At 47.8% G+C, this 27,338-nt stretch overlaps 5 protein-coding genes and 1 non-coding gene across 6 annotated transcripts; 4 read left to right on the plus strand and 2 right to left on the minus strand.

The window, feature by feature from the left end:
• Positions 1–88: 88 nt before the first annotated feature.
• On the minus strand, positions 89–1,134 carry SODALDRAFT_331116 (hypothetical protein). The gene is made up of 2 exons (XM_028611378.1): positions 387–1,134; positions 89–286 (listed from the first exon to the last, which is right to left on the minus strand). Exon 1 carries the CDS (start codon positions 894–896, stop codon positions 498–500), a length of 399 nt encoding a protein of 132 aa, XP_028469202.1. The 5' UTR covers positions 897–1,134; the 3' UTR covers positions 89–286; positions 387–497.
• A 1,596-nt stretch (positions 1,135–2,730) lies between these two features.
• On the plus strand, positions 2,731–3,385 carry SODALDRAFT_377074 (hypothetical protein; the record flags this gene model as incomplete). The annotated part of the gene is made up of 5 exons (XM_028614881.1): positions 2,731–2,812; positions 2,942–3,024; positions 3,141–3,152; positions 3,246–3,294; positions 3,350–3,385. The coding sequence occupies exons 1-5, from the start codon at positions 2,771–2,773 to the stop codon at positions 3,383–3,385; spliced, it is 222 nt and encodes a 73-aa protein (XP_028469203.1). The 5' UTR covers positions 2,731–2,770.
• A 14,232-nt stretch (positions 3,386–17,617) lies between these two features.
• Positions 17,618–17,877, plus strand: SODALDRAFT_331118 (hypothetical protein). The gene has a single exon (XM_028611379.1). It carries the CDS (start codon positions 17,652–17,654, stop codon positions 17,820–17,822), a length of 171 nt encoding a protein of 56 aa, XP_028469204.1. The 5' UTR covers positions 17,618–17,651; the 3' UTR covers positions 17,823–17,877.
• A 727-nt stretch (positions 17,878–18,604) lies between these two features.
• On the plus strand, positions 18,605–20,058 carry SODALDRAFT_118593 (hypothetical protein). The gene is made up of 2 exons (XM_028606608.1): positions 18,605–19,102; positions 19,151–20,058. Exons 1-2 carry the CDS (start codon positions 18,737–18,739, stop codon positions 19,610–19,612), a joined length of 828 nt encoding a protein of 275 aa, XP_028469205.1. The 5' UTR covers positions 18,605–18,736; the 3' UTR covers positions 19,613–20,058.
• A 2,129-nt stretch (positions 20,059–22,187) lies between these two features.
• SODALDRAFT_338741 (hypothetical protein) lies at positions 22,188–25,951 on the plus strand (the record flags this gene model as incomplete). The annotated part of the gene is made up of 3 exons (XM_028612803.1): positions 22,188–22,237; positions 22,720–23,157; positions 23,965–25,951. The coding sequence occupies 3 exons, from the start codon at positions 22,188–22,190 to the stop codon at positions 25,949–25,951; spliced, it is 2,475 nt and encodes an 824-aa protein (XP_028469206.1).
• Positions 25,952–27,101: 1,150 nt separating this feature from the next.
• SODALDRAFT_t60 lies at positions 27,102–27,175 on the minus strand. Its single transcript has one exon. It is a non-coding gene; the product is annotated as a tRNA-Val (tRNA).
• Positions 27,176–27,338: the final 163 nt, after the last annotated feature.

Genomic DNA, 27,338 nt, shown 5'->3' on the forward strand with positions numbered 1-27,338 from the left:
AACACATGACACTGGCAGATCTCGGGAACTGATCGTCGCTTTGACTCCGTTGGTAGGTACCTGAATAATAAAAACAGGAATGTAACTCTGACGCATTTCAAGTCACTCAAAAGTCTGAGACAGCGGGAGCTTCGGGGTCCCATGGGGTTTTAGCAGCCCGTGACGCCGGACATTTCCCGCTTTGGCACTGTCTTTGGACACTTGATACAGCAATGAGGATGCCAGGACTGGTCGAGACTGATTCCTTGCCATATAAAGAGAAGAACAGAAATAGATGAAACCACAGGTAAGTATTTGTACATGTACTTCACCAGAGTGCGCAAACACTCGAATCACCTCCCCTATCCTTCGTAACAGATTTTGATACGCTAAAATTACATCTGCAGATTCTTGACGCCATGCTGTACAAGAAGCGCGATGGATGATAAACCACAGTTCTTCCGTCCTTGCAAGACACCCCGGCTTCAGATGGTATGGAACAAGTGATATGGGCGCCGTCACGCCCAGACTCCCCGGAAAAGCGAGGTGATCCAGAGCAGGAAGAGGAAAAGCATCACACCATAGGCGCAGCAGGTCACGATCGGAGACTGCTTGTGCGCTATCGTCAGCGCATTTCGGAGCTTCGTCATGGAAGTCTTGCACCAATCCTTGGACCTGGTCGTCCAGGAAGGCAGTTCCTCGTCGTCGTGATGGTACCCCCATCGGCCATCGTAGGCGGGGTATTGGTGGAGAGACAGTCTAAAGGGAGAGCCGGGTCTTGGGTCAGGTCCGTAGACCGGGGAGACATGTGGGACCGCGTCGCCGGTGATGTAGTCGTCTGGGAGTCGAAGATAGACTTGTCTCGGGTAGCGAGGGCTGGCGGGATCAGCCTCTTTGTGGAAAGGACGGGACGACATTGTGCTTGGAGACTTGGACCCCGAGAACAGAGAAAGACTCGGGGGATTGGCCAAGGGAGCGTCTCGGGAAGGGATGAAGAAACGATGTGCGTCTTTTCCGTTGGCTCTTGAGGAGGAAAAAGGATGGAGGTGACGAGGAGGTGGTGAATGCGACAACATTGTTGTTTACCCATGGCTTAGACCGAAAATTCTCGTGTTGATGATCAACCGCGAGGGCGCCACAGACAGTCATCGACGCGGATACGAAGGAAGCCTCTGGTATAGCGCTTTCTACCCATTACCTTGTGAGCGCCATTCAGCCTCCTTCGTAGCCACCGGCTTATGGTGGGCTTCTCCGGAGTATGTTCTCACAGGTCTGGACCCCTTTAGCGACGGAAGCAGTGATCAAAGCCTGATATGATTCAGCACCATATCATTATCACTACAGAGTAGATTGACTCTCCCATGCCTACAGGGCCCTGTAGTATCTGGTGATATATTAGCATAGGGTCGATAAACAATTGAGAATATCTTATCACTGTCTCTAGGTTTCTGTCGCGACCATGGTATGCTGTACTCCGTAGGTAATTGACTGGGAATGAAGGTATCAGGGTGAATGAAGTCCAACGATTATTTCCATCATGGCCTACTACTATCTACAGGCATGTGCGATAGTAAATATTTCTTCAAATGTTTCCCTCCCCTCACGTCCATTTCCAATCGGTCTTACGAATAGCTGACCATCCTGGAAACTGCTGATGCGAGATATTGCACTGTTGACTGGAGCGCTTGGTCTATTCTCAGCACGGTCGGGTGGCAGCGCGAGTGAGTAATATTCCTCGTCTCGGTTCTTTTGACCATAAAGTGGTATGCTGTAGTAATGGGATCTGGGGGAAGATTCTAGGGGGCGTTGGTCCTCTTCTCCCTTGGGACTCGGGAGAGCGCGCAGATGTATTTCGCAGACTTGAAGAACCAGTATAAGGTCTGTATGTCTATACCTTACCCGAACTCGTTCTTTTCCTGCCTTCCAAAGTTGCCGCTTCTATGAGACGGAAAATGGCACAATCTTTGTCCGATGGTAGTACAGCAGCCCGGCCGGACTTTCCGGATGACGCGGCTACGCGGGGGGACGAGGAGGCTCGGCTGGGTGAGGAAGCAATTACATGATGTTACTCCGTGCGTCACCGATGTCGGAAATGGCTCTTTCTCGTCGGCTGTGACGGGTGCTGCCGCCGCACCGTAGGGGGGTCGAAAGGTCCAAAGGCCGAACGGTCGCGGGCCACCGCAGGAAGCTAGAAAGCATAGGATGAGACTTCGACGTACAACTATACACAGCAGATTAGGCGGGTGTTACGTGACGACGGGGAGATGTGTCGTCTCGTCGTTCTCCCCGCATGGCCAGGGAGTATTTCACCCGGCTCAGCAAGCATCATCTCATCAGAGGGGTGTGATGAGGGCTCGAAAGTTGGGACTGTACTTCGATCTGCACGCCGGCTTGCTACATTAGAGTGGTTACATGGCAGCAAACTTGAACGGTCAGCTGAGGTTATTTCTTCGCTCCTCTGATCTGTGACATCGGACTTTGAAGCAGATGCAGGTCTGGCTTCTGGCAAAGACGTTCTAACGTCTCGCGAGATAACATGGAGTTTCGAGCCACCATGGACATAGAATTCCTTGAGGGGGCCAAAACTACCTATACCTATGCCGCCCGATCGTTCCTGTTGTATACGACAAGCTTGCATACCGAGAAAACGAATCATCTCCAATTGCCTTTTTCACTGAATAGAAATGAAAGAAGGGGCGTCCGTAAATCAAAAGATCGAGCCTGCTAGAGGCAAGAATGCTTCAATGATTGGCTGCCATATAGGAGTGCGATTTGCTGAGGGCCCTTTTTCATGTGTCCGACGTCTCCCGGGAGGGTTCTTCTCATGGGCTCGGTGCGTCCGTTAAACAGAACAGTATGAGCCGCGGTGTACCCCAAGCACCTACCTTACAATTCCTGCCCCCTAGAACTACCTGGCTTCTCGGCAAGGTCAAACAAACCGCTGATTCTTTCTGATGATTAGGTCTCTATGACGTGGCATGTATTGAACAGCACCATAATGCGTGACCCTGACGCGCCATCCGCCAGAAGAGGGTTAACAACTGAGTCAAGAAGCTCTCCTGGGTCTAACTATCTCCAGCCAGACTCCGAGAAAATTCGCTGAATAATAGTCCCTAGTCGATGTTTCGGAATCCCTGGCCTGGAGAGATGACCTCTTCGAGTAAATGCGCAAGGTGAGTTTCTCCACAAGCCAACGTCTGGAAAATCTTATAGGCTCGGCCCGCCTGGCGTAGGTGAGTGAGTCTCAAACCCACAACGGGTGACAGTCCCAACCAGGGGAAGAACTTCAAGATGATTATGGGATGTTGTTCATCAGTCAGTCTTTGTGTGGGGTAGCCGTTTTGGTCCTTTCAGCTGATCATTGGTCTAGTCGGGAGCCGTCATTGTCGCGCAACTCGAAGCCTAGGTGAAGATGGTCGGACAAGAACCACCTGTACGGAGTGCGTTGTAACCTTACGAATAGTATCCGTACGAAATAAATCCAACTACCGTACACTAGTTCAAATTGAGAAGGCGGGGTTGGGGGGTGGGGGGGGGAAGCCCTCACCACACCACCAAAAGCGCTAGCTGATAGGTATATAGGTATTTCCCAGAATATATCCATCACCCACACCCCATACCGGGGAAACCGGAGGTGGATTGTTCACCAATCTCATAACTAGACAGGGCAAGGCAACTCGACCTGGTCCATTCTTTCGGAGCTAATGTAAGGCCCGGGCCACATTTGAGACTAAGGTACCTTAGGGCAGGCAGGATTAGGTAGCCCTGTGTCTCTCTAGTCTCAACACCCTACCTAGGTACTAAGGATGTACGTTGTAGGGCAGTTTCAGTCTAGAACAACGTCAAAGCGTACGAGTCGTCGCACTTTGAACTGGTTGAGCAGGTCGTGGAACAGGAAAACACGAACACTCGCCCAGCCTAGGGTCGCCCCGTTGCCAGAATGCCAGGACGAGACGGGAGAGATGGGAGGTTTTAGATGGAAGACGGGAATCGATGGGCTAAGTCGGTTTTGACAGTGGCTCGACGCCTATTGTTGCATGGTCGTTCGAGAACGGATGATCTGCACAAGGGTCTGGGCAAAGAATTCACCTCCCTGTCTGTGCTTTGTCAGAGGCTTCTCCGCCAGCCCCGTGTCAGGATCGTCAGGATGTTAGGACAGTCCACCTGGGAATGTCCGTATTTGTCAGTCTGCATGTCTGGTTGGTTGCACTGCATCACATGTCGTCGGATCGTTGCAATCTACAAAGTGATTTAAACGCCTGTCTCTTTGTACGAGTTCTTCGCTTCTCGCTAAACCCACTCCCCCTTGGAGGGAAAGTCTGAGTGTCATGGCCGACGCTGGGGTGACCAGCACCTCAACTAGGCAATTTATTCGTTTTATGGCATTATTCACGTCGATGGTGGATGTCAGCACATAAATAAGGTACGCAAAAGATGTGTGTGTGCATTGAAGAAGAGTAAAAAGATACTCTACGGAAATATCTAACTATAAAGTAAAAGGAGGGGAAATTAATATGGATACATCGGTCGGAAGTACCCCATCCGTCTACAGAAATAGCGCAAGTCACACCCCGATAAGGTGGCTATAGGCATCTGACACACACCCCCAGAACTGCAGGATTAATCCTGACTGTTCTGCTTAATTAAAGCCGTAAATCTAGGGTAAAATAGAGGCCTAGATATTAATCCAACGATTAAACGGCTTATTAAAAAGCGCGCTCTTTTTATGCCTAAAAACGTCAAAAACGTGTAAAAACAGGTAGTTAAATTAACCCCATAATAACGTCAAAACGTCAAAAACGGGTCCCCAAATAATAATCTAAAGGGCACTAAAACAACGGTTAATCTAGGCTATAGATTTTAAACGCAGCATAGCGCCTCTTATAAATTGCCTTAAGCCCCCTGGCTTAGGACCTCTATCCCTAATAGATATACTAACGCCTTATATTTTTGCTATAGCGGTACTTTAGTTAGCCTACCGCTAACTATCTCGTTCGTAGAGATCTAATTAATCAGGACCTTCTTCTCTATCGTATAAGGAGGGAGGTCGATAATTACGTAAGGGTCTCCCTATAGAAGCAGGCGTTTAAGAGGTTAGCTATAAAGCAGGAATAGTAGTAGTAGTAGTAGTATTTAACTTAGCTACGTGTGGATTAGTGGATTAAGGAGCAGTGGTATCGTTTATAGCCTCGCCTATAGCCTTATTAAAGGTATCGCTAGTATCGTTAATTTACTCCGAGGTACTCCTTATAGCGGTAGGCGTGGGAGGATCGTTAGGCGCCTATAGTAGCGTTAGAGGTATAAAAACAGGCGTTATTTTAAAAGAAGAAGAGGTTATTAAAGAGGGGAAAATTAGTGCCGTTATTAAAAAGGTAAAATTAATTGATATGCCTGTCCGGCATATCCCCTGACCAGCCAGTACTATTGGACCTAGGGCTTCTAGGGTTTGAAAGGGCGACCTTTACTCTAGTATATAAGGGTAGAATACAGATATCTTCTACTAAATAAAGGGGGAACCGCGCCGAGGGTATATCCCTTAGCCGGTCCGGTCTAACTATAACCCGAGTATCTATACTACGCTATTCCCGCATGTAGTCCGGGCGCTATACGTTCCCTATCCGTACGGATAGTGCCGGAGCTATACGTCCTCTATCCGCGCGAATAGCGCCCGCGCTATCCTTACTAGAGGCGTATTATATACCCCGGGTAATAAAAGCCCTGCGTCCCGCGGGCGTTAACCTATACGGAACTAATAGCGCGAGACGTGTAGACTCCTACGCTTTTAGGAAGGCGGCGCCGCCCGGTTATAACTTTAGTAACCGTGGGCGCGGTGGTGCTTACGATAGAAAGGAAAAGGTGGTTATAGTAATATAATATATTACGCTAACTGCGCTGACTATTACTCCGTATAATAAGGTATACGAGGGGAAAGTAAATCGTTAGGTGGCGATAAGGAGCGAAAGGGGAATAGCGAGAAAGAAAGAAAAAAAAGAAAAACGAAACGAGGTAAACGGGAGAAAGCGAAGCGACTAACCGACCGTTTCCCATGGCGCGTTCTTACGCCTATGCCTAAATACTCCTATTAAACTAATACGCCTAAAACCTAGTGCCTAAACTACGCCCTGCTTCTAATCTTTAGCCCTAGATCTCTATAACCTTGGGAGGCTGCGGGTTAGTATCCAGGAAGCCTTAGCGCGATATCTCGCGTCTAAGGATAGTGGTTATATTACCCTCCGTAAGATTAGTCTTTTCTTCTTCGACTATTTACTACGAGATCTCGTAGGAGGCTATAACTCCCTTTTTCCCGTAAGAGTTATAGTAGCGGGCGATAACTGCTATACGCCGGATAATTACCTCGGCTAGGTCGGCGTTATCTATATAGCGTTAGGCTAGATATTCCAGTTTAGTATTCTTTAACGCACCGAGTGCGTTTAGTTTAGCGAGGTGTATTAGTTTACCTATATACTAGAAACTAATAAATAGGCCTAGCTTAGCGGCGTTCTATATATCGTGGTTTACTATATACTTATTAAGGAATATAGTCGCCTAGATAGCGACCGGGAGCAGTAGTATAGCGGCGCGCGAGCGCTATCTAATTTCCCCGAACGTTTATTCGCCGTGCGTGAACTCGTTATAGTGTACGAGCTAGGAGGGGTTATTTAGGCTGGCCGCGAAGCTAATAGCCGCCTAAGTGTATAGGATCTCGTGGCTTAACCGTGTAAATATACGCTTCGCTAAAGGTAACGACGTATAGCCCTAGTAAGGGCGCTTAGTGCCCGTGATAGGCGATAGTGCGCTAGCGACGGGTAGTACCGGAGCACCTAATCTTAATCTGGTAAGGATGGCCGCGGCGCTTTATATAACTAGCGCTAGGATATTCTATAGCGATTAGAGGAAATCTTAGATAGCCGCTACGCGAGGCTTAATACTAGAGGGGTAATCTCCCGTGTAATCGAGGAAGTCTACACTACTGATTTCGTTATTTTATAGACGTTTTACTAAGTTCGCTAGCTTTAGGCTTAGCGACGCTAGTTCGTGGACTAATTATAGGACGCGAGCTAGTATAATAGTGTCGTGTAGCTATAAGGGGGGTATACTAGTAGTCGGAGTCTAGGCGACCGGCGCGGTGCTACTACGTAGTAGCGGCGAACCCGAGGGGGTAATTATAGTTCCTAGGCGGCGGCGGGATAGGGGGTTAAGGAGGAATTAGCTATTAGAGGCCTTAAGGGCATTATAACGAGCTATAACGAGGTATTACTCGAATATCTAGGAGTATTAGGGCTAGTTAGTAACGTCGATATTATTATCTAGCAGAAACTACGGCTAGGGGTATAGGGTAATAAGCTACTACGCGAGGTTAACTAAGACTACGCGTTCCGCCTCCTTTACTAGAGCGAATATCGTGCGGCGGAGTTAACGGTTAAGGGGGTTATTATACCCGTCGTTAAGGGCTTATTAGCGGTAGGACGCGACTATTAACTTATTATTACGGCGCTACTAATTAAATACTACGCTAATAGTCTATAGACCTATAATAATACCGTTTTCGTCTCTAAATAGCGTAATAGCTTTAAAGTATCCGTCGAAGGTAAGCCTAGCCCCGGTCTTCCCCTTAGAGAAGTACTTAGAGAACTCCTGTATAAACTCTTAGTCCTTCGACCGATAGATATCTATTAGGTACTCGACTACGTAGTAATTTAGGAGACTTACTATAAACGGAGGGAGAATATTACGAGCGCCTAATAAACTAAGAGAAAAAAGGGTATATATAAGATACCACGAGATAATAACTAGAGAACCACTAGTTATTTACCTTATAAGCTATAATAGTGGTTATATACGAAGACTAGTAACTATGATATTTACGAAGATAGCTATAAAGAGTAGGAGAAGATTAGTAAGCGTGGCCGGGCGTTTAGGGAATTTTTTATAGCCGGGTAGGAGGGCGGGCTAATCTAGTAGAACGACGCGGTTTATACTACTTTTATTATTATTCCGCGTTATTTTCCTTTTATATACCTGCCGTTCGGAGATCGGACGACCCTTATACCTTCCCTCGCCCGAGTTCGAGGTCGTTCGCTATACGTGAATAGCGCGTAGTTACCTCGGGTAACTTACTTTCCTTATTCGGCGCCTAATAAGGCTACGGGGCTATATTAGAGCCCCTTAAAGGTTCTTTACTCTGAGTATTCTTTAACCTATCTATTTCTTTAACGTCCCCCAGCTTAAGGGTTTTATCTGGCGTTATTCCTTTTATTATAGCTCGTAGTATCTCTAAGACCCTTTATCCTGCCTTAAAGGCTTCGACTATTTCTAGTACGTCTATCGCTTCCTTTAGTATCTATATATTCTAATAACTTAGCTAGCCTTTCCACCGAATTAGGTACTTAGTATAAGGCTTACCTTACCCCTTCCGGGTAATTCTCTTATCTAGGATAGCGTTGATCTTATAGTGCTTGTATAGGTCTTGCTATTCGTGCCCGTTATCGTCCGGGTTACCGGGGCGAACCGGATTACCGTCGATTTCCCGACCCAGGAACGGGTCTAATCCTAATACCCGTACTAGCTAAAGATAGGTGATACTAATAATAGGGTAGACGTTAAGTGTAGCGGGGAGATCTAAACGGTATACTAGCGGTGAAACTTACTCCTTAACCTTAAACGGGCCTATTCGTTACTAACCGAGTTTAGTGGACGGCTTACTAGGTAGCGAGTAAGCTATACCCGAGCTTAACGAAGACGAAGTCCCCTAGGGCAAACCGAATACTATAATACTTCTTATTATATAGCCTTTTTATATATATCTAAGCTAAGGCGATAGATAGTTTAGCGTTTTCCTGAAAAAGTTCTTAGGCGAATTACGGATTAGTATCTCCGATTATATTAAGGGGGCTATTAGTTTAGATACCGTATAGTAGTTTATTTAGCGAGTAGCCTAGGACTTCGCTAAAGGCGTTATTTAGGTTAAATTATAAGGCGACGATACCCTTTATTTATAGGACGTCTAGGTAAGTAGCGAGGAATATACGAATAGCGATCTCGACCGTTTAGTTCTTCCGTTCTAATAGCCTGTTTATCTACGGGTACTATACTATTAAGAACCTATGTAGTATACTAGCTTCCTTCTAAAGCGCCGTCTAAAGGGCTAATAGAAACTTAGGGTTATAATCCGAGATAATACCTTTAAGGATACCCTAAATACTAAGCTAGAGGAATTAAAAGAGGATATAAGCCTATTCCTCCGCCGTGTAGGTGCTATAGCTAGGGATAAAAAGGGTAGCCTTTGTAAACTTATCCGTCACTATAAGGAGGGAGTCGAATAAAGGGAACCCCTCCTTTTACTAGGGAGAACCGGCTAAAAGTACCTCGGGTAAGCCGATAATAAAGTCTATAGCGATAATATAGAATAGAATAGGGGGAGTTATAATTAGCTATATCTCGCTAAGCGGGCGTTAGCGATTAGTCTAATTAGTAGCGTATATCGAGTAGTTAGCAATATAAGACTCGATTTCCTTATAGAGCTTAGGAATAGCGAATCGGCTAATTAACTCGTACTAGGTTCGCTTAACGCTAAAGTAATAGCGTTTCTCGTGGGCGGCCTAAATAAACTCCTAATATAGGGAGAAAGGGATATAGAGGCGACGCTTCCCGCTTTATTCTAGATAATAGAGGAGCCCTTGATCTAACTCGAAGGGGATTTTAACTAGCGAATTATAGTTCTGTAACTAGGTAAGAATAGGTCCTTATTTAGCGTCGTTAGCGTAATTATCGCTAATTCTTTATTATAGGTCGGCGTTTATCTTAAGCTTAGAGAAGTGATAAATAGCCTAATCGCGCTAAATCCGTTCTAGCTCGCTATTATCTTCCGCTTCCGGAGGATCCGTTATAGGTAGCTATAAAAGGGTGTCGGCTATAATATTTATTTTACCGGGGATATACCGATAGTCTAACTAAAACTAGCTAAGGAACTCCGAGGAGAGGATAAGCTTTATATTTAGCCGGGTCTTATCGGTGCTAGATAGCGTAGTCGACTTTATAATTCCGATAATAGCGGCGTAATCCGTGAGAATAATAGTCGAATTATAACGGGCGGACTATATAATAGTCCGGGTCTTACGAATAGTCTATACTAGGCAGGTAACCTTTAATTCGGTTAGCTAATACTTCTGCTTAGCGGTATTAAGGCCCTTACTAATATAGAGTACCGGACGGATAAGGGTCTTACTAATAATGCTCTTAATAAGCTATTTAGTTTTGTTAACGAGTTAGAATAGTATAGCTAAGAATCTATACTCCTTAAAGGCGTTTAGTTAGATAAAGAGGATCTTTCCTAGGTCGTGATAAAAGAGGTAGACCTTAGAGGTAAGAGCGCCCGTGATATCCTTAAACGACGCTAGTTCTTCCGCCGTGAGTTCGAATACCGTTTATTTAGTATAGGCCTTACAGGCTTACCCCTTATCTTTTCCGAGCTAACGAGCTTCGGCGAGTAGAGTAATCTTCCGTCGTTAAAGGGAGGTAATTCGGTGGGCGAACCTCGGAATAAAGTGCTATAGCTATCCGGTTATACTAATCTATTACTCGAGCGATTAGAGCGATATCGGTAGACGGATCCTTTATAGGGCTTTAGTGTATTCCTTTATATTAGAGAGGCCTAAAGCATCGACCTTAAATTCTAAGAGCTAGACCAATAGGTAACCGATAAAGGATTTACCCGGGGAGATAAAGATCCGCTTCTAATTAAATAGTGATAGGACGGTTTTTAGATACTAGGCGTATTCCTTTTCGGTATTAGAGGCTATAACGATATCGTCGATAAAGGCGGCAGCAAATATCTTATATAGTCGAAGTAGCTTATCTATATAGCGTTAAACATGGGCTAGTAAATTACGGAAGCCTATAAGCGCGACCTTCGAATATTCCTATCCCCGATATAAGATAATAGTAAACCTTTCACGGTACGGCTTATATACCGGGAATTAGTGAAAGAAGGCTGGGGCGTCGATAACGGAGATAAACTTTTTCCCCCGGAGGCGGCGGATTACCTCGTCTTATAACGGTATCGGGTACGCGTTAGGAATAGTGACTTTATTTAAGGCACGGAGGTTAACTACTATCCGGCCCTTATATTTCCTGTTTAGGGTTCGCTATATAATAAACACTAAGGCTCCGAATAGTGTAGGCTATATTAGCTACTCTATTCGTCTTTATTTATAGAGTTTATCGAGGGTTTTATCTAAGAACTTTTAATCATCGCGACTAAGGGGGTATAGCTTTTAGCTAATCTTCTAATTATACTATCTATCGACTAAAAGGACCTTTATATATTCCTCGGGAGGTATATCGACGGCGCCTTAGTCGGTCTAAACCTTCGGATACTTCTCGACGATTCTGCTAAACCGGCGTACGAAGCGGTCGTTATACTAGTAGATCGTTACTCCCTCTTTAGTGATCTCCGTAGGGGCGTCTAGGCTTTTAGCGATACCTAGCTTACCTTTAGGAGTAATATACCCACGGAAGATATCACCTTCGCCCTTAGCGGGCGGTTCTTCCTCTATACACTTAAGTAGGATATCTTAAGCATTATCGTAGTCGGTATACTAATACCTATCCGCGTAGAATAGCTTTATATAGCCTAGCTTAGTATCTTATACGATAACTAATAGCCAGTCGTTAGCGTTAAAAATAGGCACTATAGCTTAGTCGCTAAGGATATAGTTCGGGGAGCCTTTTATATCCGGAAAAAACTCTAGGGAGTTAAGGCTAATATCGGGTTTATTAATCAGTATAAACCTATATACTTATAACGGAATAATTAAGCGTTTAGTAGCCTTAAGTCTCCGCTAGATTAAAGAATATTTAGCGAATACCCTTATAGAAATAGTTAGATCTTAGTAGGCGCTAATACGAATAGCTTCCTACGTGTTAAGGATATCCAGACCGTTAGGATAGTTGAACTCCTGTCCTAGGAGAAGACCGGCGTCGAGCTTAGGTATAACCTAAGCCCCGATATATAGACGGCTAATCTTCGTCTTATTACCTACTATACCTCGAACTAGCATAGTAAAGGTAGCCTATCCTAGGGTCTTTATCGATCCTATACCCTATAACACAGGGTATTTAGTGGAATCGATATACTTATCGGGGAATCGACTAAGGAGTAGCTAGCTTACTACGTAGTAGGAGGCTTCTAAGTTAACGTAAATATCGAATAGCGCGCCCGTGGGGGAACCACGGGCTTAGATCCGGGCGTATATATACCCGTAGGGACTATTAAAGGGATCCCTGACTTCCTAGATAGCGCCGTTAATTAGCGGCGAGTCCTATCCGTCCTGCCTCTTTAATTAGTACGATTAAGAGTAGGTCTTCTTATATCGGATAGTCTCTGGATTTAATCTTATAGGTTAGTGGTATTTACTATACTCTTAGTGTACCTAGTAAAGATCGGTGTACTTAGGTACGAATCCGGGTCTATCGGCGACCTAGTATAGTTAATTACCCCGCTTATTTTCCGCGTTATACTTATCCTCGGATTCTAAAGAACCCTCGGAGTCTACCTTAGTATAGTAGTACTTATTCTCGGGCTTTATATCGGTATTATCTCCGGATATAGGCTTAGTAGCGGTCTTTTTGGCGGAGGCGTTAACCTAGTCTCGGGGTTAGTCCCGGCGATAGTCCCTATACCGATAGTCGGACTACTTATTAGCGTTATTAGTTAGGAGTCGCTAACCCTTATTATTAGTAAAATAATTAGCGTTTAGTACTAGTAGCGCACGATTTTCGCTTTAGCGACAGAATTAGCTTAGTCCCGGGGAGCGACGGTTAGGCTAAGGCGTGCGGCGACGCTCGGGCGTTAGGCTAGAGCGTTAGTTATAATACCGTGGAGTAGACTACTAAATTACTATAACCGGTAGCGGAGCGCTATACGTTCCGCGGTCGGTCTTAGTAAGGTTATATCGGTTAATAAGCTAGCGCTAGATTCCCTGCGTATAATTCTGATACTATCCCGGTATTAGACTAGGTAGGTTATCTATAAAGTCGGCCTGCTTTATTTCGGGTCTTAGGCGAACTATTATCGCTATTAGGTTAGCGTCTAGCTTATCCTAAATGATAGATAGGTACTTCCCCTTCGGTTTATCGGCTACCTTAGCTAATTAGATTACTTTATTAGTAAATACACGGAGGTCACGGCGGTTAATAACGTCTTCCAGGGTATACTTTTCTCGGCGTAGCTTATATTCGGCTTCTTCGCGCGGGAGTCAGAACCGTCTTTTAAGAGCGTCCTTCTAGTTTTTTAGGGTGGCTTATTAGTTATAGAACGTGCGGTTACCGCTATCTAGACTTATAAACTATTTAGAGGCCTTACCTAAAAGGTATTAGGCGATACCGCGCGGAAGGGCCTCGCGATGCCCGGCGCTTAGGCCGGCGTACTGCTTTATAGCGTCCGTAAAACGAAACACGTCTAGGAAGATAAGCTTAGTTCCTTCGGTACGGATATCCTAGCTTACGGTAAAGTATATCGGCGGGTTAAAATATCCGAGGTCATCCGCCTTAAAGCGGTGCTAAAGCTATTACGGCTACGCCCCGCGCTAGAGCTCCCCGATAATAGCGAGTAAGTCGAATTAGCGTATATATATTTAATCTCCGCCCGTGGGAGGCGGCTAATTCGGCGGCTATATTAGCGGCGGAGGAGGAGGAGAAGGCGTCTTATCCTGCTATCCGCCGCTATAGCGAGCGTCTTATCGGCTAGGTCCGGGTACGCCCGTGCTAGATACTATGCCCTCGGAGTTAACCGGATAGTTAGCCGAAAAGGCACGGCTAAGGGCGTTAGACGTTTAGCGTTTTATAGCGATCGAATAGTGGGTAATAGTCTTAGTAGGAGATATATAGGATACGGGCGATTAGTATAAGGAGGATTTACTTAGGGAGTATATTAGTTCCTCCTCCTTAATTACCGGTTCTTTATCCGTTATCTTTATAGTGGGACGGATCAGGAGTATAGTGGGTTTTATTATAGTGAATAACGGTTCCCCTAGCTCTCTTGTAATCTTAAGACGACGTAGACTACCTAGCTTTTATATCCTAAGCCCTATAGTAAGCTAGGTAAGGCTAGGCCCGGCGGAGCTCTCTACGATACGGCTAAGTTTAATTAGGTTAGCTTCGAACCTAGTTTAGGGAGTAGGACTAGCGGTGAATAGTCGGATAGGCTACTTCCCCTTAAAGTCGCGGAGTTCTCCTATTATCGCTAGGATCTCCCTATAAGCAGGTTCTTTATTAAGCTATTTTTAGAATGCGTCCACGATATCGTCCGGTGTTTAGACCTATTTTTTTAGGTAGGATACGTCGGATATAGACTCCGATCGCGAAATTCTTCCTCTTAAGGTTAGGCTATTTACGCCGGCGGTTCTAGGAGCGTGTATAGCCCTCCTAGCTATATTAAGTAAAGCTATATCTTCGGCCGTGAGGAGATTAGCGATAAGCTCCAGGTAATCGTCTAAGAACTTAATAAGGGTTTTCGCGCTTTTAGCATTTCGCGGATAAGGGGAATCGTCGGGGAGGTTTACGTCGGTTATAATAGCGGAGCGTGGGTTCTACGTTAGGTTTTTATTAGCGAGGTCGGTATAGTCGCCGAGCCTACGTGCGAGTAGTAGATTATAGTCCTTATATACTCTACGCCTTAGTCTAGCGAAGGAGAGGCGTTTTCGCCTAGCGCGCTAGCGGTTATAATAGTTTTATCGGTATACTGCGTGCCTGTTTAGTTTCAGTATACGTAGTTCGCGATAACGACTATTAGTATACTATATACCTATTTAGTTTTAGTATACGTAGTTCGCATCGTTAAGGGCGGCTACGCCTAGCACGCTAGCATTCGCTTAGTAAACCACGTGCCTATTTAGTCTTAGTATACGTAGTTTATAACTACTAGTATACTACGTGCCTGTTTAGTCTTAGTATACGTAGTCCGCGCCGGGCGGCGGTATGCGAACCTTGCCTAAAAGCTTAGTTACTACTATTTAATATACCTATCCGGTATATCCCCTGGCTAGCCAGTACTATTAGACCTAGGGCTTCTAGGGTTTAAAAGGGCGACCTTTACTCTAGTATATAAGGGTAGAATAAAGATATCTTCTACTAAATAAACGGGGAACCGCGCCGAGGGTATATCCCTTAGCCGGTCCGGTCTAACTATAACCCGAGTATCTATACTACGTTATTCCCGCGCGTGGTCCGGGCGCTATACGTTCCCTATCCGTACGGATAGTGCCGGAGCTATACGTCCTCTATCCGCGCGAATAGCGCCCGCGCTATCTGCTTAGCTATAGAGCGGATAGTGCTTACGCTATCCTCGCTAGAGGCGTATTATTAATAGTTAAAGAGGGTAAATTAACGGCAGGCATAACGGCAGGCACTATACCTGCCGCGGCCGTAGCAGCCGTTCCACGTGATGCCTCTTAGTTAATAACCTATTAGTTTTCAGAGGCGTTTTCGGTGGTTTTTAATCTTCTACTATCCACTACCCCCCTAGATATCGACGATTAAGGTTATTATTAACGCTATTAATAACGCCTTTCCTCTTATAAAGCCTTTATCGTGGAGTTCTATTACTCTAGCTACTGCCGTAGGCTTTAAAGTAAACCCTTAGTTAAAGAGGCTACCTCTTCACTTATAAAATTTAAGGCATTTAATACCACCTCTTCGCCTATAAAATAAGAGGTAAAATATATATCGTAAGTATTATTATCAGAATCCTTAGACTATTCGACAGTAAAATTAGATACTTCCTTTAACTAATCCTTCTCTTATAACTTAGCTTTTACCTGCTTTTTCGCCTTATCGATGTCCTTTTTAATATCCTCCCAGAATTTCTTTTAGCGACCTTTATCCTAGGACTTAATAATACGGTCGTAGCGTTCTACTACCTCCTTCGAAGGCGTAAAGCCCTCCTAGCGGCGCGTGGGGTTAACGTTCGGGCAGTTCTACCACGGAGCGTAGTAACGAGCGTTCCTTCCTATCTTAACATAATCGCAGATCTATTCCTACGTTACTGTTATTAAAGAAGAAGCCTCCTTTCCTTATTACTACTAACCTCTCTAACCAGCAGGCTACTATCTACTATCTTTATCCTTTCCTAAGAACGTCGCCGTATAAAACGATAATGCAGTGGGCTTTATATTAAGCCTATAGGGATACCTATAGCATAACTAAACCGTATATTCGTTTATAACCTCCACGATAGTAGGTTAGTCTTCCTTATCTTCCCTTAAGATCTCTGTAAAGCGCGGTTCTGACTACTCCAGAGCTATAGTGTCTATAGCCCTAAAAAACGTATTAAGCTAGTCCTCTTTACTATTAGAGGATCTAACGCTATAGGTCTTCGAATCTCGGTATAGCGATATAAAGTCCTGAAGCTAACGCTTATAGGGTATCCTCCGTATATTTATATATATCCTTCCTATTATCGTTTAATTAGTGACTTCTAGGTAGCGTTAGTAGATTTAAGATAGTCCTTTAAGGCGATTAGGATATCTTTAACCTCCTTCTTCCCTACGTACTAATCTTTAAGGTTAGGATTAACTATCTTCGCGATATAGTCGTGAAGAGCAGCTAGACCTTATTACTATTACTGATATCTGTTTTCTTTTACGTTCTATGGCTTAAACTTACGATCCCAGGTATTATTATCTTCTTCCGTTAGCTCTAGAGGTTCCGAGGATTCGAGTCTTCGAGGACGTTTAGATTCCTCGAAGTCTAGATTAATACGGTTAGATACCTGGTTAGCGTAGGCTATCTATATAATAGCCTCGATCTACTAACGCTACTATTTTAGTAAGGTAAGGATCGTATAGCCTATCGTGGGCATCACCGTAACTAAGGCTATCGTCTAACTAACTAGGACTATAGGGAAATAAACTATCGAAACCGACTATAAGAGAACGGGCGCTTAAGCGATTAAACAAGGAACGATTAAATAGAGCGATTAAGTGATTAAGTGCTTAATCGATTAAAAAGGAGCGATTAAGCGATTAATTACTTAATCGTTTAATTAAGAAGAAAGCAGGCGGACGTAGCTAATACTACTAAACTACCCGCTATAGACTTAAAGCTATTAATCGTCTTCTAAGTTGCAGGATCTTCTGGAATAGCTTCGTTTATTAGAACGCCGGGCTTATAACTATCAGCATATAAATAAGGTACGTAAAAGATATGTGTGTGTATTAAAGAAGAGTAAAAAGATACTCTGCGGAAATGTCTAACTATGAAGTAAAAGGAGGGGAAATTGATGTAGATACATCGGTCGGAAGTACCCTATCCGTCTACAGAAATGGCGCAAGTCACACCCCGATAAGGTGGCTGTAGGCATCTGACAGTGGAAAAGCGAAAATTGGCAGTCGGGTGCTTCCCTACCTTAACTACGGATACCAGCTTAAGTGCTTTTTATACCAATTACGACGTGGAGTTAGGCAGTTATGTATAGGTACACAGGGAGAGGCTACCTAAACCGTTCCTCATTGGCTAAAAGAGACACGAACCCTCGGGTACGTACCTCGTACCTTCGGAGTTTATTAACGCCCACTCGAAAATTTTATTACGACCACTGACTGCACTTTCATGTCGACTGGCTCCCATTCCCCTCCCGCCCCGTACCCCGAAAAATCACCGTTCAACTTGCTACAATGCCGCCCACGCAGTCCGTTTGTTCGATTATCGGACAGCGCCATCTTCACCTAATAAATGGCGCCGATAGTTTGAAGAAACATAAAACATTCTCGAGATGGTTCAGAAACCACGACAGTGTGGGCTCGGACCCACAGTCCTTTAGCCTCATGCGCCTCGAATTCAGCTGAAACGTTTGCCGGCTTTCTGGTGTCTGGGTGTCTGGGTGTCTGGGTGTACTTCCACACAGCTTTTTCAATATCTCAGGAGACGCCGGGAGAGGGGAACATGTGTAACGGGATATCACATCGTCCGTTGCGTCGATCGCTCGAGCATGAACGAGCCTGGCTTTCCGTCTTTTCGAGCCATAAGCACCGGCTGTCCACTGTACGGTAGTAGCCCACCGTTCTTTAACGACAAGCCGCCTATTATGTACGAATACTTCGTATGAAGTGCACCCGGTCACCACTCTGCTGCTCCGTACAATGCATCAATGTGCGGATCTTCGCAAGCTACGGCGTACATGCAGTCATTCCTTCCAAAGAGGAAGCGTTGGTACCGAGGTATGTACCTTAGGTTCGAAACCTTACCACCCCTCCCCCCCACCACATCTAACCTTAGCATCGACATCGGCACCGTTGGTCCCCCGTCCGTTATGAAACGTGGAGAACCCCAATCACACCCCTTCAAAGTTGGGGCCTCTCCGTTACACAACCATGCGCATCAGTCGAGTCAGACAAGTCGTCTTATCTGGGAGAAGAGGGTTGGTTCCATCAAGCAGCGAATCAGTATCTGCAGTATCCATACCTACCACGAGGTATTACACCAAGAGACGTTTTGATGCTTGTACAGCCTCCCGGGGAGCATCATCTCGTCTCAGATGCATCCTTTGGTCAGCTCGTCCCTAATTCGCATCCCATCTCCGTCATCTCGAATTAACATGCCTCTTCACTCTGCAACGCATGCTTTGACCGACTTGGTGATCTCGGCTTCCAGAGGGAAATCGACTAATGTTTGTTTTGCCAGACCCAGCCATCATTGAGGCGAGCTTGAGACCAGACCCCAAGAGCGACCATGTCCCTTTGACGTCGTCCACGATAAATCTATGATACGCCTATGCCCATGGATTGCGTATGACGTGTTCAGATTTCACATGTCCGGACACACCAAGGCTGGTGAAGCAACCATTGACACTAGCGAACCGGACGACATTGGCTTGCGACCAAGATTTCCCGATTTCCCGATTGTGTTCAGGCTGCCTTCTTATGTGTGTGTTCTCGACAGACAACAGACGGGGGTCCAACGTAGCTCACCATGGCCTGCCCCTTTTTGTCTCTGGTCAACCCTCCCCAAACAGACAGTTTCGACCGAAAAGTTTCAGATGGTACGAAGCGCAACAGTTGCCCTCTGTAGCAAGTACTACGGTTCATGCCCTGGCCGCATTGGGGCTAGCAAGCCTCGAACGCACGTGGTAGGTAGATTCTGCAATGGCAGCCCCCCCATCTGAGACTTTGGCCAGCCAGTTTTCAACCTTACCGCTCGAGAGTCGCACGACCATAGTGCTGGCTCGGCGTGGCCTCGTGTTGGGCCGGAAACCGGCTACCGCCTTCGTGCCTACCCATGTCAACCAACCGTCGTCCGCATGCCTGCAGAAAGGCAATATGGGAAGCACGGGTCACGACCGACTTGGGGGCCGCCATCCACGACGGACAATCCATCCTCCATCGGATTCTCTCCTTTCTCTCTTCCCCCGATCGACTCGATCAGTTACCCAAACTATTTCGAATTCTTCCTTATACGAAGCAAGGTTCTCGAGAGAGGTTGCGTCTGGCCTAGCCCTTCGATCTCCCCACCTCGAGCCCCAAATTTGGCTGGTCCACCTGCACATGTCTCGGCCCATCTTAGGTCGGTGTATTTCCCGTCTCTTTCTCTCTATGCGCTTCTCCGGATGACCCAAAGAATGGTCAGGTACCGTCGTTGACGGCTCGACTAAAATCTGGGTTGCGTTTCATCCTCGTAGAAAGAAACACCCTCGTCTTTTGTCTTCATGTTTTATCTGTTTCTATTTTTTCCCCCTCTCTCCTCCGGATGAACAACGCACAGGTATTTATTTGGCCATGTCTCTTGTGTTTATGTCTTGTTGCAGTGCCCACCCGGTGGAGGTGGAGTTTCCCCTTGCGGAGATCGTGGATCAGACGACGGGGTTAACGCCATGATTTGCGACGGAACCCCCCAAATCTGATGCAAAAGGGGACGTACGCGACTAGGACCGGCATTTCACCAGGGTCCCAGCCCCGGAGAATGGAGTACCCTTTCATTGCCCTACTCTACTCTCGTCGTTCTCGACTTGTCAACATCTCGTAATCACTTTCGGGTTAACTCCCGTCCCTGTCAAGTTCACAATGCACTAAGAATACTCCTCTGAAACCTTAGCCCCTGTCCGAACTCGCCATGAGGTGCGTCTTTGGGAACATACATTTGGCATTTGCGGCACTCTTTCCCCCATCTCCTTATTATAGCTCAACACCAAGCGACACGGCTGTGGAGTGGGGGGGCCCCACGACGCTGACGCTGTGAACGTCGGCATCTCACATCGAAATCACCATGCCCGGCATCTTCACGATACTATAAGCGGAATATCTGACTGGGTTCCATGAACTAACTACCTAGACGGTGGCTTACACGGGTGATTATGCTGACTCCCGCAGTTGACCCTCTTACCCGCCGCTTCCCACCTTCACCCGACACCGATACCCGTCCTTTGGCTTTGGTCGAGCCCGTAACTAGGTTGAGATGGATGGGTGGTTGTTATGACCGATGACCGTCGCTTGGGACTAAACGAGACTAGCACAAGCCTGTCTTCCTGTCTCTCATGTTTACATCCACGCCCACATCCTGGCACCCAAGTCTCTCTTTTTTTTTTTTTTTTAATCTACCGACCACCCTCCCCTTTTTCATCTTTCCTCCAAGGTCTCCTCAGCCCATCTATCTTGGGCACCTTCCCCAATCTGTAGATCTCAGAAGGGCACAGTCTTTCAATGCGTACCTACCTACTCTTTATGCATTTCTAGCACAGCCTCTCCTCTCCTCGACACCAGCCCCCGGACAGGTCTGATTTGTGCCCCGTCCCCTACCCTTACTTCCAGTGCCCTATCCATGCCCCATTCTATCTTTGTTTCCCACAGGATGCTTGCTCCGAGCTAGACGAGCAGAGTCGCCCTTTCTTCCTTTGCCGTTCCTATGTTCGAACCGAAAGCGAAACCTTTAGTGCCTTTGGTGTGGCGCTGAGGAGGTCTCTTTATTGACAGAGCGGGCTCACTTGAGGCTCAAATCGATCACTATCGAGTCGAGAAGCGACAAGCTGCCCCGTCTTTACAGCCCGTCGCCAGGTGGGAGAAGGGAAATAAGTATTCACACTATCCGTTTCGGGCAGCCTTGTTGCAGACCAGTTAAACGATTTGTTTCTTTCTGGTTTCTCGGTTCGTCATCGATCCGTGAGGCGCAGATAGCGACCAAGCAAGTTCGGACGCTTTTGGGTGGCTCACTTAGCGACACGCCCGGCTGGGCCCTCGGGCGTTTCGGCCGTTTCAACCCGCTGCGACCGGGTCAGTGCAACGACGGGGCCGGACGGGGGAGTATAAACAACCTTATACAACTGCCACGCAACAGCACTTTACATTTTATTACTACCTATCAACATTCCCTCCCGCTCTACCTTTTTTTTTATTTATTCAATTTATTTTTATCCATAGCCCGGCAGTCGCCTTTGCCACCTAGTTCTCACACACACACACACACACACACACACACACACACACACACACACACACACACACACACACACACACATTTACTTGACAGACAACACCCTCGACTTTGACATCGCTCCTCGTCTGTGCATTCTTCTGCTTCCGGCTCAACTTATTCTCAACTCCACCAGAACATTGTACAACTACGTTCTTCCAAAAGGAATCCGAAGGACTTCGGAGCAAAGAATTCCCGTCGACGGTTCTTCCATCTCTCTTCCTTCATGGCAAGATACCTGCAGGGCTCCTTTTCGTAACCCATCTTCGCCGGTCCAGAGGTATCCCCGGCAATCACGGGGTGAGGACTGAAGAGTTTCATTCGGCAAGGACTTTTCGGAATATTGAGAGACAGAGAGAGCGATGGATGTGACGTCTTTACTCAATCTAGCACCAGTTACACGTCGTCCATCTCAACTGACAGACTCACTCGAATCGACCCCAACACCATCGGGGACAGACGGTCCAACAGCTTCATCAACAATTCCTTCTACACCCTCCCCACCCCCACCGTCAAGTGGCCATTCTAAGGGCAAGATCGACGGCCGCGCTCCTCGCCGACGAACGCCATGGGACGCAGGAGGCTATTCGCTTCCACTATCCCTTGACTCGGCCAAACTTTGCACGCTGCCTTGGCAACCTGCTCTGGACAGCGAATGTACAACGGAGATACCGACAACGGTGGAGATTAGCGACTTCTCATCGTGCGGATCCGATTCCAGGAACACTACTCCCAGTTTTATCAGCTTCGACATGGCCCATTCCTCAGGAGCAACCCCGTTGTCGAGCACGAGCCCTCGCCGGTAAGTCATTTTTGCTTAATATGTATAGTATAGATTTTGTTGCCATCATATCCCCTTGCATACTTCTACCTTTGCTCTTGCCCTCGGCTGCGCTTGTATGCGGTACCCGGGGCTCCTGGGTGGCATCGGTATCCGGAAGAGGGTCGATGTGGGGCCGTGTGTCGGGGAAGTGGGGAGGTAGACATCGCTCCCTGGGCCGCACTCTGCATTCAATGCATTGCACTTCACTCCTCCTTGAATCACGAAGCTCTCCTAGTCGAGAGCTGCTTGAAATGAGATGAGATGCAACAGGCCTGGACTCCGCATTAACTTCTGTCTAGCTCAAGTCTTGCCAGCGACGCTGAACTGCACACCCCTGTTTGGTAAGTTTCGCTCACCTCACGATAAACCCCCCGGTGTTTGCATCAGATTCGAGAACGGAACCAGCTTTTCCAGTTTGTCTGGGTTGTTTCATGATGTGCCTGACAGGAAGCATCATTCAGGCAAAACCCCATTCGGGATCCTACCGCAAATGGTTCGACTGGTCTGCCCCAGTCGCCGAAGCACAAGTGCTCCGACAGTCACAGCAGCCTCTCGTCATACGCTTCCTCCAACTTGACCTCGGGATGTCATTCCAGAATATCGTCGTTTTCGACCGTCAGCGGCGGCACCCAGCCGTTCACCCAGCCGGTGAATGAGATGCCATCTTTCGAAACCAAACTGGCGGAGCATGAGCAACTGAGTCCAGCGGTAGTCGGACAAGAGCCCAGGGCTCTGCGTCCCGCATCACCTCGGACTTCGATATCCCAACCTCAGATTATATCTCCCGCTACATTCGATGATGGTATCAGCAACCCAGAGAGGGCCGGGAGCCCGTCCGACGCGATTCTCATCACCCGTACTGCTGGAAGCAATCGATCCAGCCCTAGCGATGCCTTAAGGTAGGAGTTGACTGAGTTCTCTTGTCATATGAATTCCCTCGTTCCTTTGTTTCATGGTACTCTGGGAGAGGGCTCCATTCCCTAAACCCGTGTCGTCCAAGGTGCTCTAACTTGGAGAAGTTATGGTAGGGTTTGCGAGTGCAACCTGATGCGACATGATGTTCTAAAAGACTCCTTCTCCCACCCCCCAACGCCAACACCACAAGGCGTTTCTCTCTATCTGCCATTCCAAAGACTAGGAGGCCGTGCATCGGAACCGTTGTCACGTCACCTCCGGGGACGTTCGATGTCCTTGACAACAAGAGCTAGTCGGATCATGGGCACTGGCCAGACGTCCGGTTTATTCGACTGCCTTCTAGCGACAAAACATTGCCATGTCTAGGACTGATTACCTTCACCGCTGTCCTCGTTGCCCTCTTCACGGTCCACTCTTGTGTGCACCTTCCTTTCGATGGGACTCCCGTGCTCTTCACCTAATCACCAAAGAATGGGTCACTTTCCTTACTACCTGAACCATTCGGTCCCGTGAACGATTACACCACGCCGTGTGCTGGTGTTATCCACGGAGCCTATTGTTCTAGTGCTATTGTTCCCCTATTCAGCCCACCTCGAGTCAATTATACCCATTGCCATAATTGTTGCCATTTGACTTCCATCTCCCAAGAAACCATTCAGCTTATTCGGTTCTTGAGGAGTTACTCATGATCATTGTATCCCATCACCAACCCGATCCAGTGTTTCCCTCTGCCTCGCCCGTACTTATTTACAATATCCAGTCCTCGGCGTTGGCTAATCCTTCTCTTTCAGCCCTCAACATATCTCTGCACAACGGGAGACAAACAATCCGAGCTTTCTCAGCCCACATCAAGCTCAAGTTCAAGCTCATTCCCGCCTTCACAAAAGAACGGTGTCTGCCCCCGACTTTGCCGCACTATCAGCCCCCGCCACCTTCAACCCCTTTCCTTCAGTATCCGACACCTCAGCCTTTGCGGCGCCTCAACAAGCCTACACCATGCCCAGTCAAACCGAATCCGAGTCTGCCACGCCGGCTGCCAACACGGCCCCGCAGCCGGAGATCAAGTGCATGTACATTGAGAACTGCGACACGGGCTCTCAACCTCGCAAGGCCATCTCGCACATTTTCGGCCGGAACAAGCTCTGCACCCGTATGATCCCCGCCCATGTCTGGGTCCATTACTGCCGGAAGCATTACCAGCGCAGCCGTTATCGCAACGGTCACGAGTATGCCAAGCTCCAGATCGATCTCGTCGAGCAGCAAATCGAGCGTGTTCAGAAGTGGAGTGACCAGAACAAGGAGGCTGGCGCCCCTCGTGTTGTGACAAGCTGGTCTCTTGCCATCCGCAAGCGCGAGCAGAAGCGCCTGGAAGACAAGCAGGACTCCAGGAAGCGGGCATTCTATGACGAGTCCGACGATGATGGCGCTGATGATGCCGTCGCCAGTGGGACTGCCGTGCCCGCCTGGCTGCTCCAGAAATGCGGCACAGGATACAGCACCGAGGACATCCTGGCCATCGTCGGGCAGCTCAAGACAGAGATCCACGGCAACCATCTGAACCAGATTCCCGACATTGAAATTCTGCCCTGCATAAGCAGTGACGGCACTGAAGGCAAGCCCAAAGCTTCACAGAAGCGCAAGACCAGTGGGCATGCGACTGGAACCGGTAGCACTCACAAACGGTCCCAGTCTATGGGTGTCGCTCTTCGTCCGACCGAGCAGTCACAGCTTATGGTCCGTCGTACCAGCCAGCCTGGTGGGCCTTGGGACCACGATAACTTCGAGCATCCCATGGAAAAGAGGCAGCGGACCTCCGAGCTGGACGCCCCTTACTTTGCCGATCGTCCTACACAGCCGCAGCCGGTCTTGCCGCGCGCTTCCGAAGGCGATATCTCGAACGCGCGGCATATGTCACTCGCTCACCGTCCGGCTTACGGCCACGACGCCCGCGATCATTTCTCGCAGGAAGATTACTACTACAGCCTCGGTTCGGCCCGGCAGGGACTCGACTCCTTCCCCCCCTACGTCTTCAGGGGCACTGCCGGCACGCTGGGTTCCACTTCTGCTTCCCCACGCGGCCCGTTGCCTGCTCCCAACTACCAGCGAAGAACCCACCAACTCACCGCCTCGCAGTTTGAGGCGCCAGCTTCTGTCTCGGGATACACTGATCCACTCCGCCCTGCCCCGTACCATCAGCGATCCCAGAGCGAGGTCATTCGTGCCGCTTCTGGCTTGCACAGCCGGTACCCTCCCGCTTCGTCGGTCACGGATTCCGCTCCGGCTGGGTACAGCTACGACACTAATTCCGTCGGGTACGAGCACCCCTACGGCCCGAGACAGGGCTACTCTCGTGTCGACGATGGCGATCTTGCTGGAACGGCCCCTCCCGTCGGTCAACCTCCGACGGCTGCTTACTACCACGATTCGCGCCAGTATCATTACACCGCGTCGCCTTACGACTCGAGCGCCGCCGTCGCTCCTTCCCGCATGCCGCCTCCAACAACCACCGCAAGCCGCCATGTCCGTCATCCGAGCAGCCCGAGCAGCCCGAGCAGCCCGAGCATGGCTCGCGCATTGACACAGGCCGCGACGCCGCCGCAGGGATATACCTACTCCCCTATGACCAGCCTGCCGCCACGATACGAGCCGTCGCACGAGCAGCCCTATGAGCAGACTGCTGCCGACCAGCAGAAACACTCGTACGGGGCTTCCGGCCCGCCTCACCGCTACCTCGTCGAGGACGAGTCGGCGAGGCATCTTACTAGTACTCGTCGATGATTCCGGCTGACCGAACACACCTGCCACAATACCTATCCGTATGGCCAGAGTGCCATGATTTCCCTCATCACGGGCAGATTAATGATTTCCGAGCTCACAGTCAAAGAATGATCCTTTTGTTATCCTGAAGTATATGACACATGCCAATCGAGTCTGGTTCGCGAGATTCTCGGTGGAATAATACCAAAAGGTCAACAACAAACCAACATACCAACATATTTTCGAATGGGGGAACTCGGGATCTCATTTCTTTCGCCCTTCTTTCTTTTTTCTTTCAATTTTTCTTTCTTCCTCTTTTCTCTCACACATGCACCCAAACACTCTCCCTCTTTTTTATTTCTTTTCTTTTTTATTTCTTCCTTTCCCTTTCCGTGTCTTTGCCTTGTAGTCTCAGTTGACTCGGCATCGCCACATGGCGAGAAGAGGAGTGGGATACGAATGCGAATGGGTCAAGGGACATATCGGGGAGGAAGTGGAGACGAATGATGACCGAACATCGCCAAAAACCCGTAAGGATTCCTACATGACTACGTCTTTCCTTTTTTTCTTTCTGTTTTGATCTTCTGTATTATTCTGGGCGACGTGGGTTTGCTTTCCTTGCTCTCCTGGATGAGAGGGATAGGCGCCAGGGAGGCGAACAGGGGGGAGGAATAAATAAAAAAACTGGTCCGGATACCACAGCAGCGGAGAGACGCGGACGGGAGCAAGCTCGGGGCATGGAAGTTGATCCTTAAAGGCTTTGTATCACGTTCACCCTCGGGAGGGATGCCTGTCATTGCGCTGCGATCTTTTCTGTACTTTCCCTTTCTCAATGACCCGAAGGCTTTGATGGCTTAGATAGCTCAGCCTAATGAATGCAACAAAAGCACAACGTTTTATGGAGGTGCACCGTGCCAGCATGTCCTAGATATGACGAGTTGCAGACTCGAGCCTACGGGGGTACAGGCTCTCATGCAGCAGTACACTGCGAAAGTAGTCCCAAAGTATGCATCGCGGGAAGTTTTGTCTTATGATTAATGGATAAAAGGGGAGTGAAGGCACCAAGAAGCAAGGGGAATCAAAATTTGACAGGACAAAGAATAATAGGCGTAATATGATGGAAGTTGGTGTTGGCAAAAAAGGAATAGAAAAAAAAAGCAAAAAAAAAATGTGATCCAGGGGAGGCTCGATCTCCCGACCTTCAGTGTGTTAGACTGACGTGATAACCAACTACACCACCGGACCGTTTCATTTGTTGGAGGCATTACCTGCGTGGAACCTATGAGCTTGGCTCTGATTTTCCGCAAGTCCCAAAATAGAGACAATCGATCGCTTGCACCTCCCCTGGTTCTGGCTATTCACGACGTTGACTCGATATAAACACAAACGATACACACAACAAACGTCT

Source organism: Sodiomyces alkalinus (genome assembly GCF_003711515.1).
Source record: "Sodiomyces alkalinus F11 unplaced genomic scaffold SODALscaffold_2, whole genome shotgun sequence".
NCBI classification, from domain to species: Eukaryota; Fungi; Ascomycota; class Sordariomycetes; order Glomerellales; family Plectosphaerellaceae; genus Sodiomyces; species Sodiomyces alkalinus.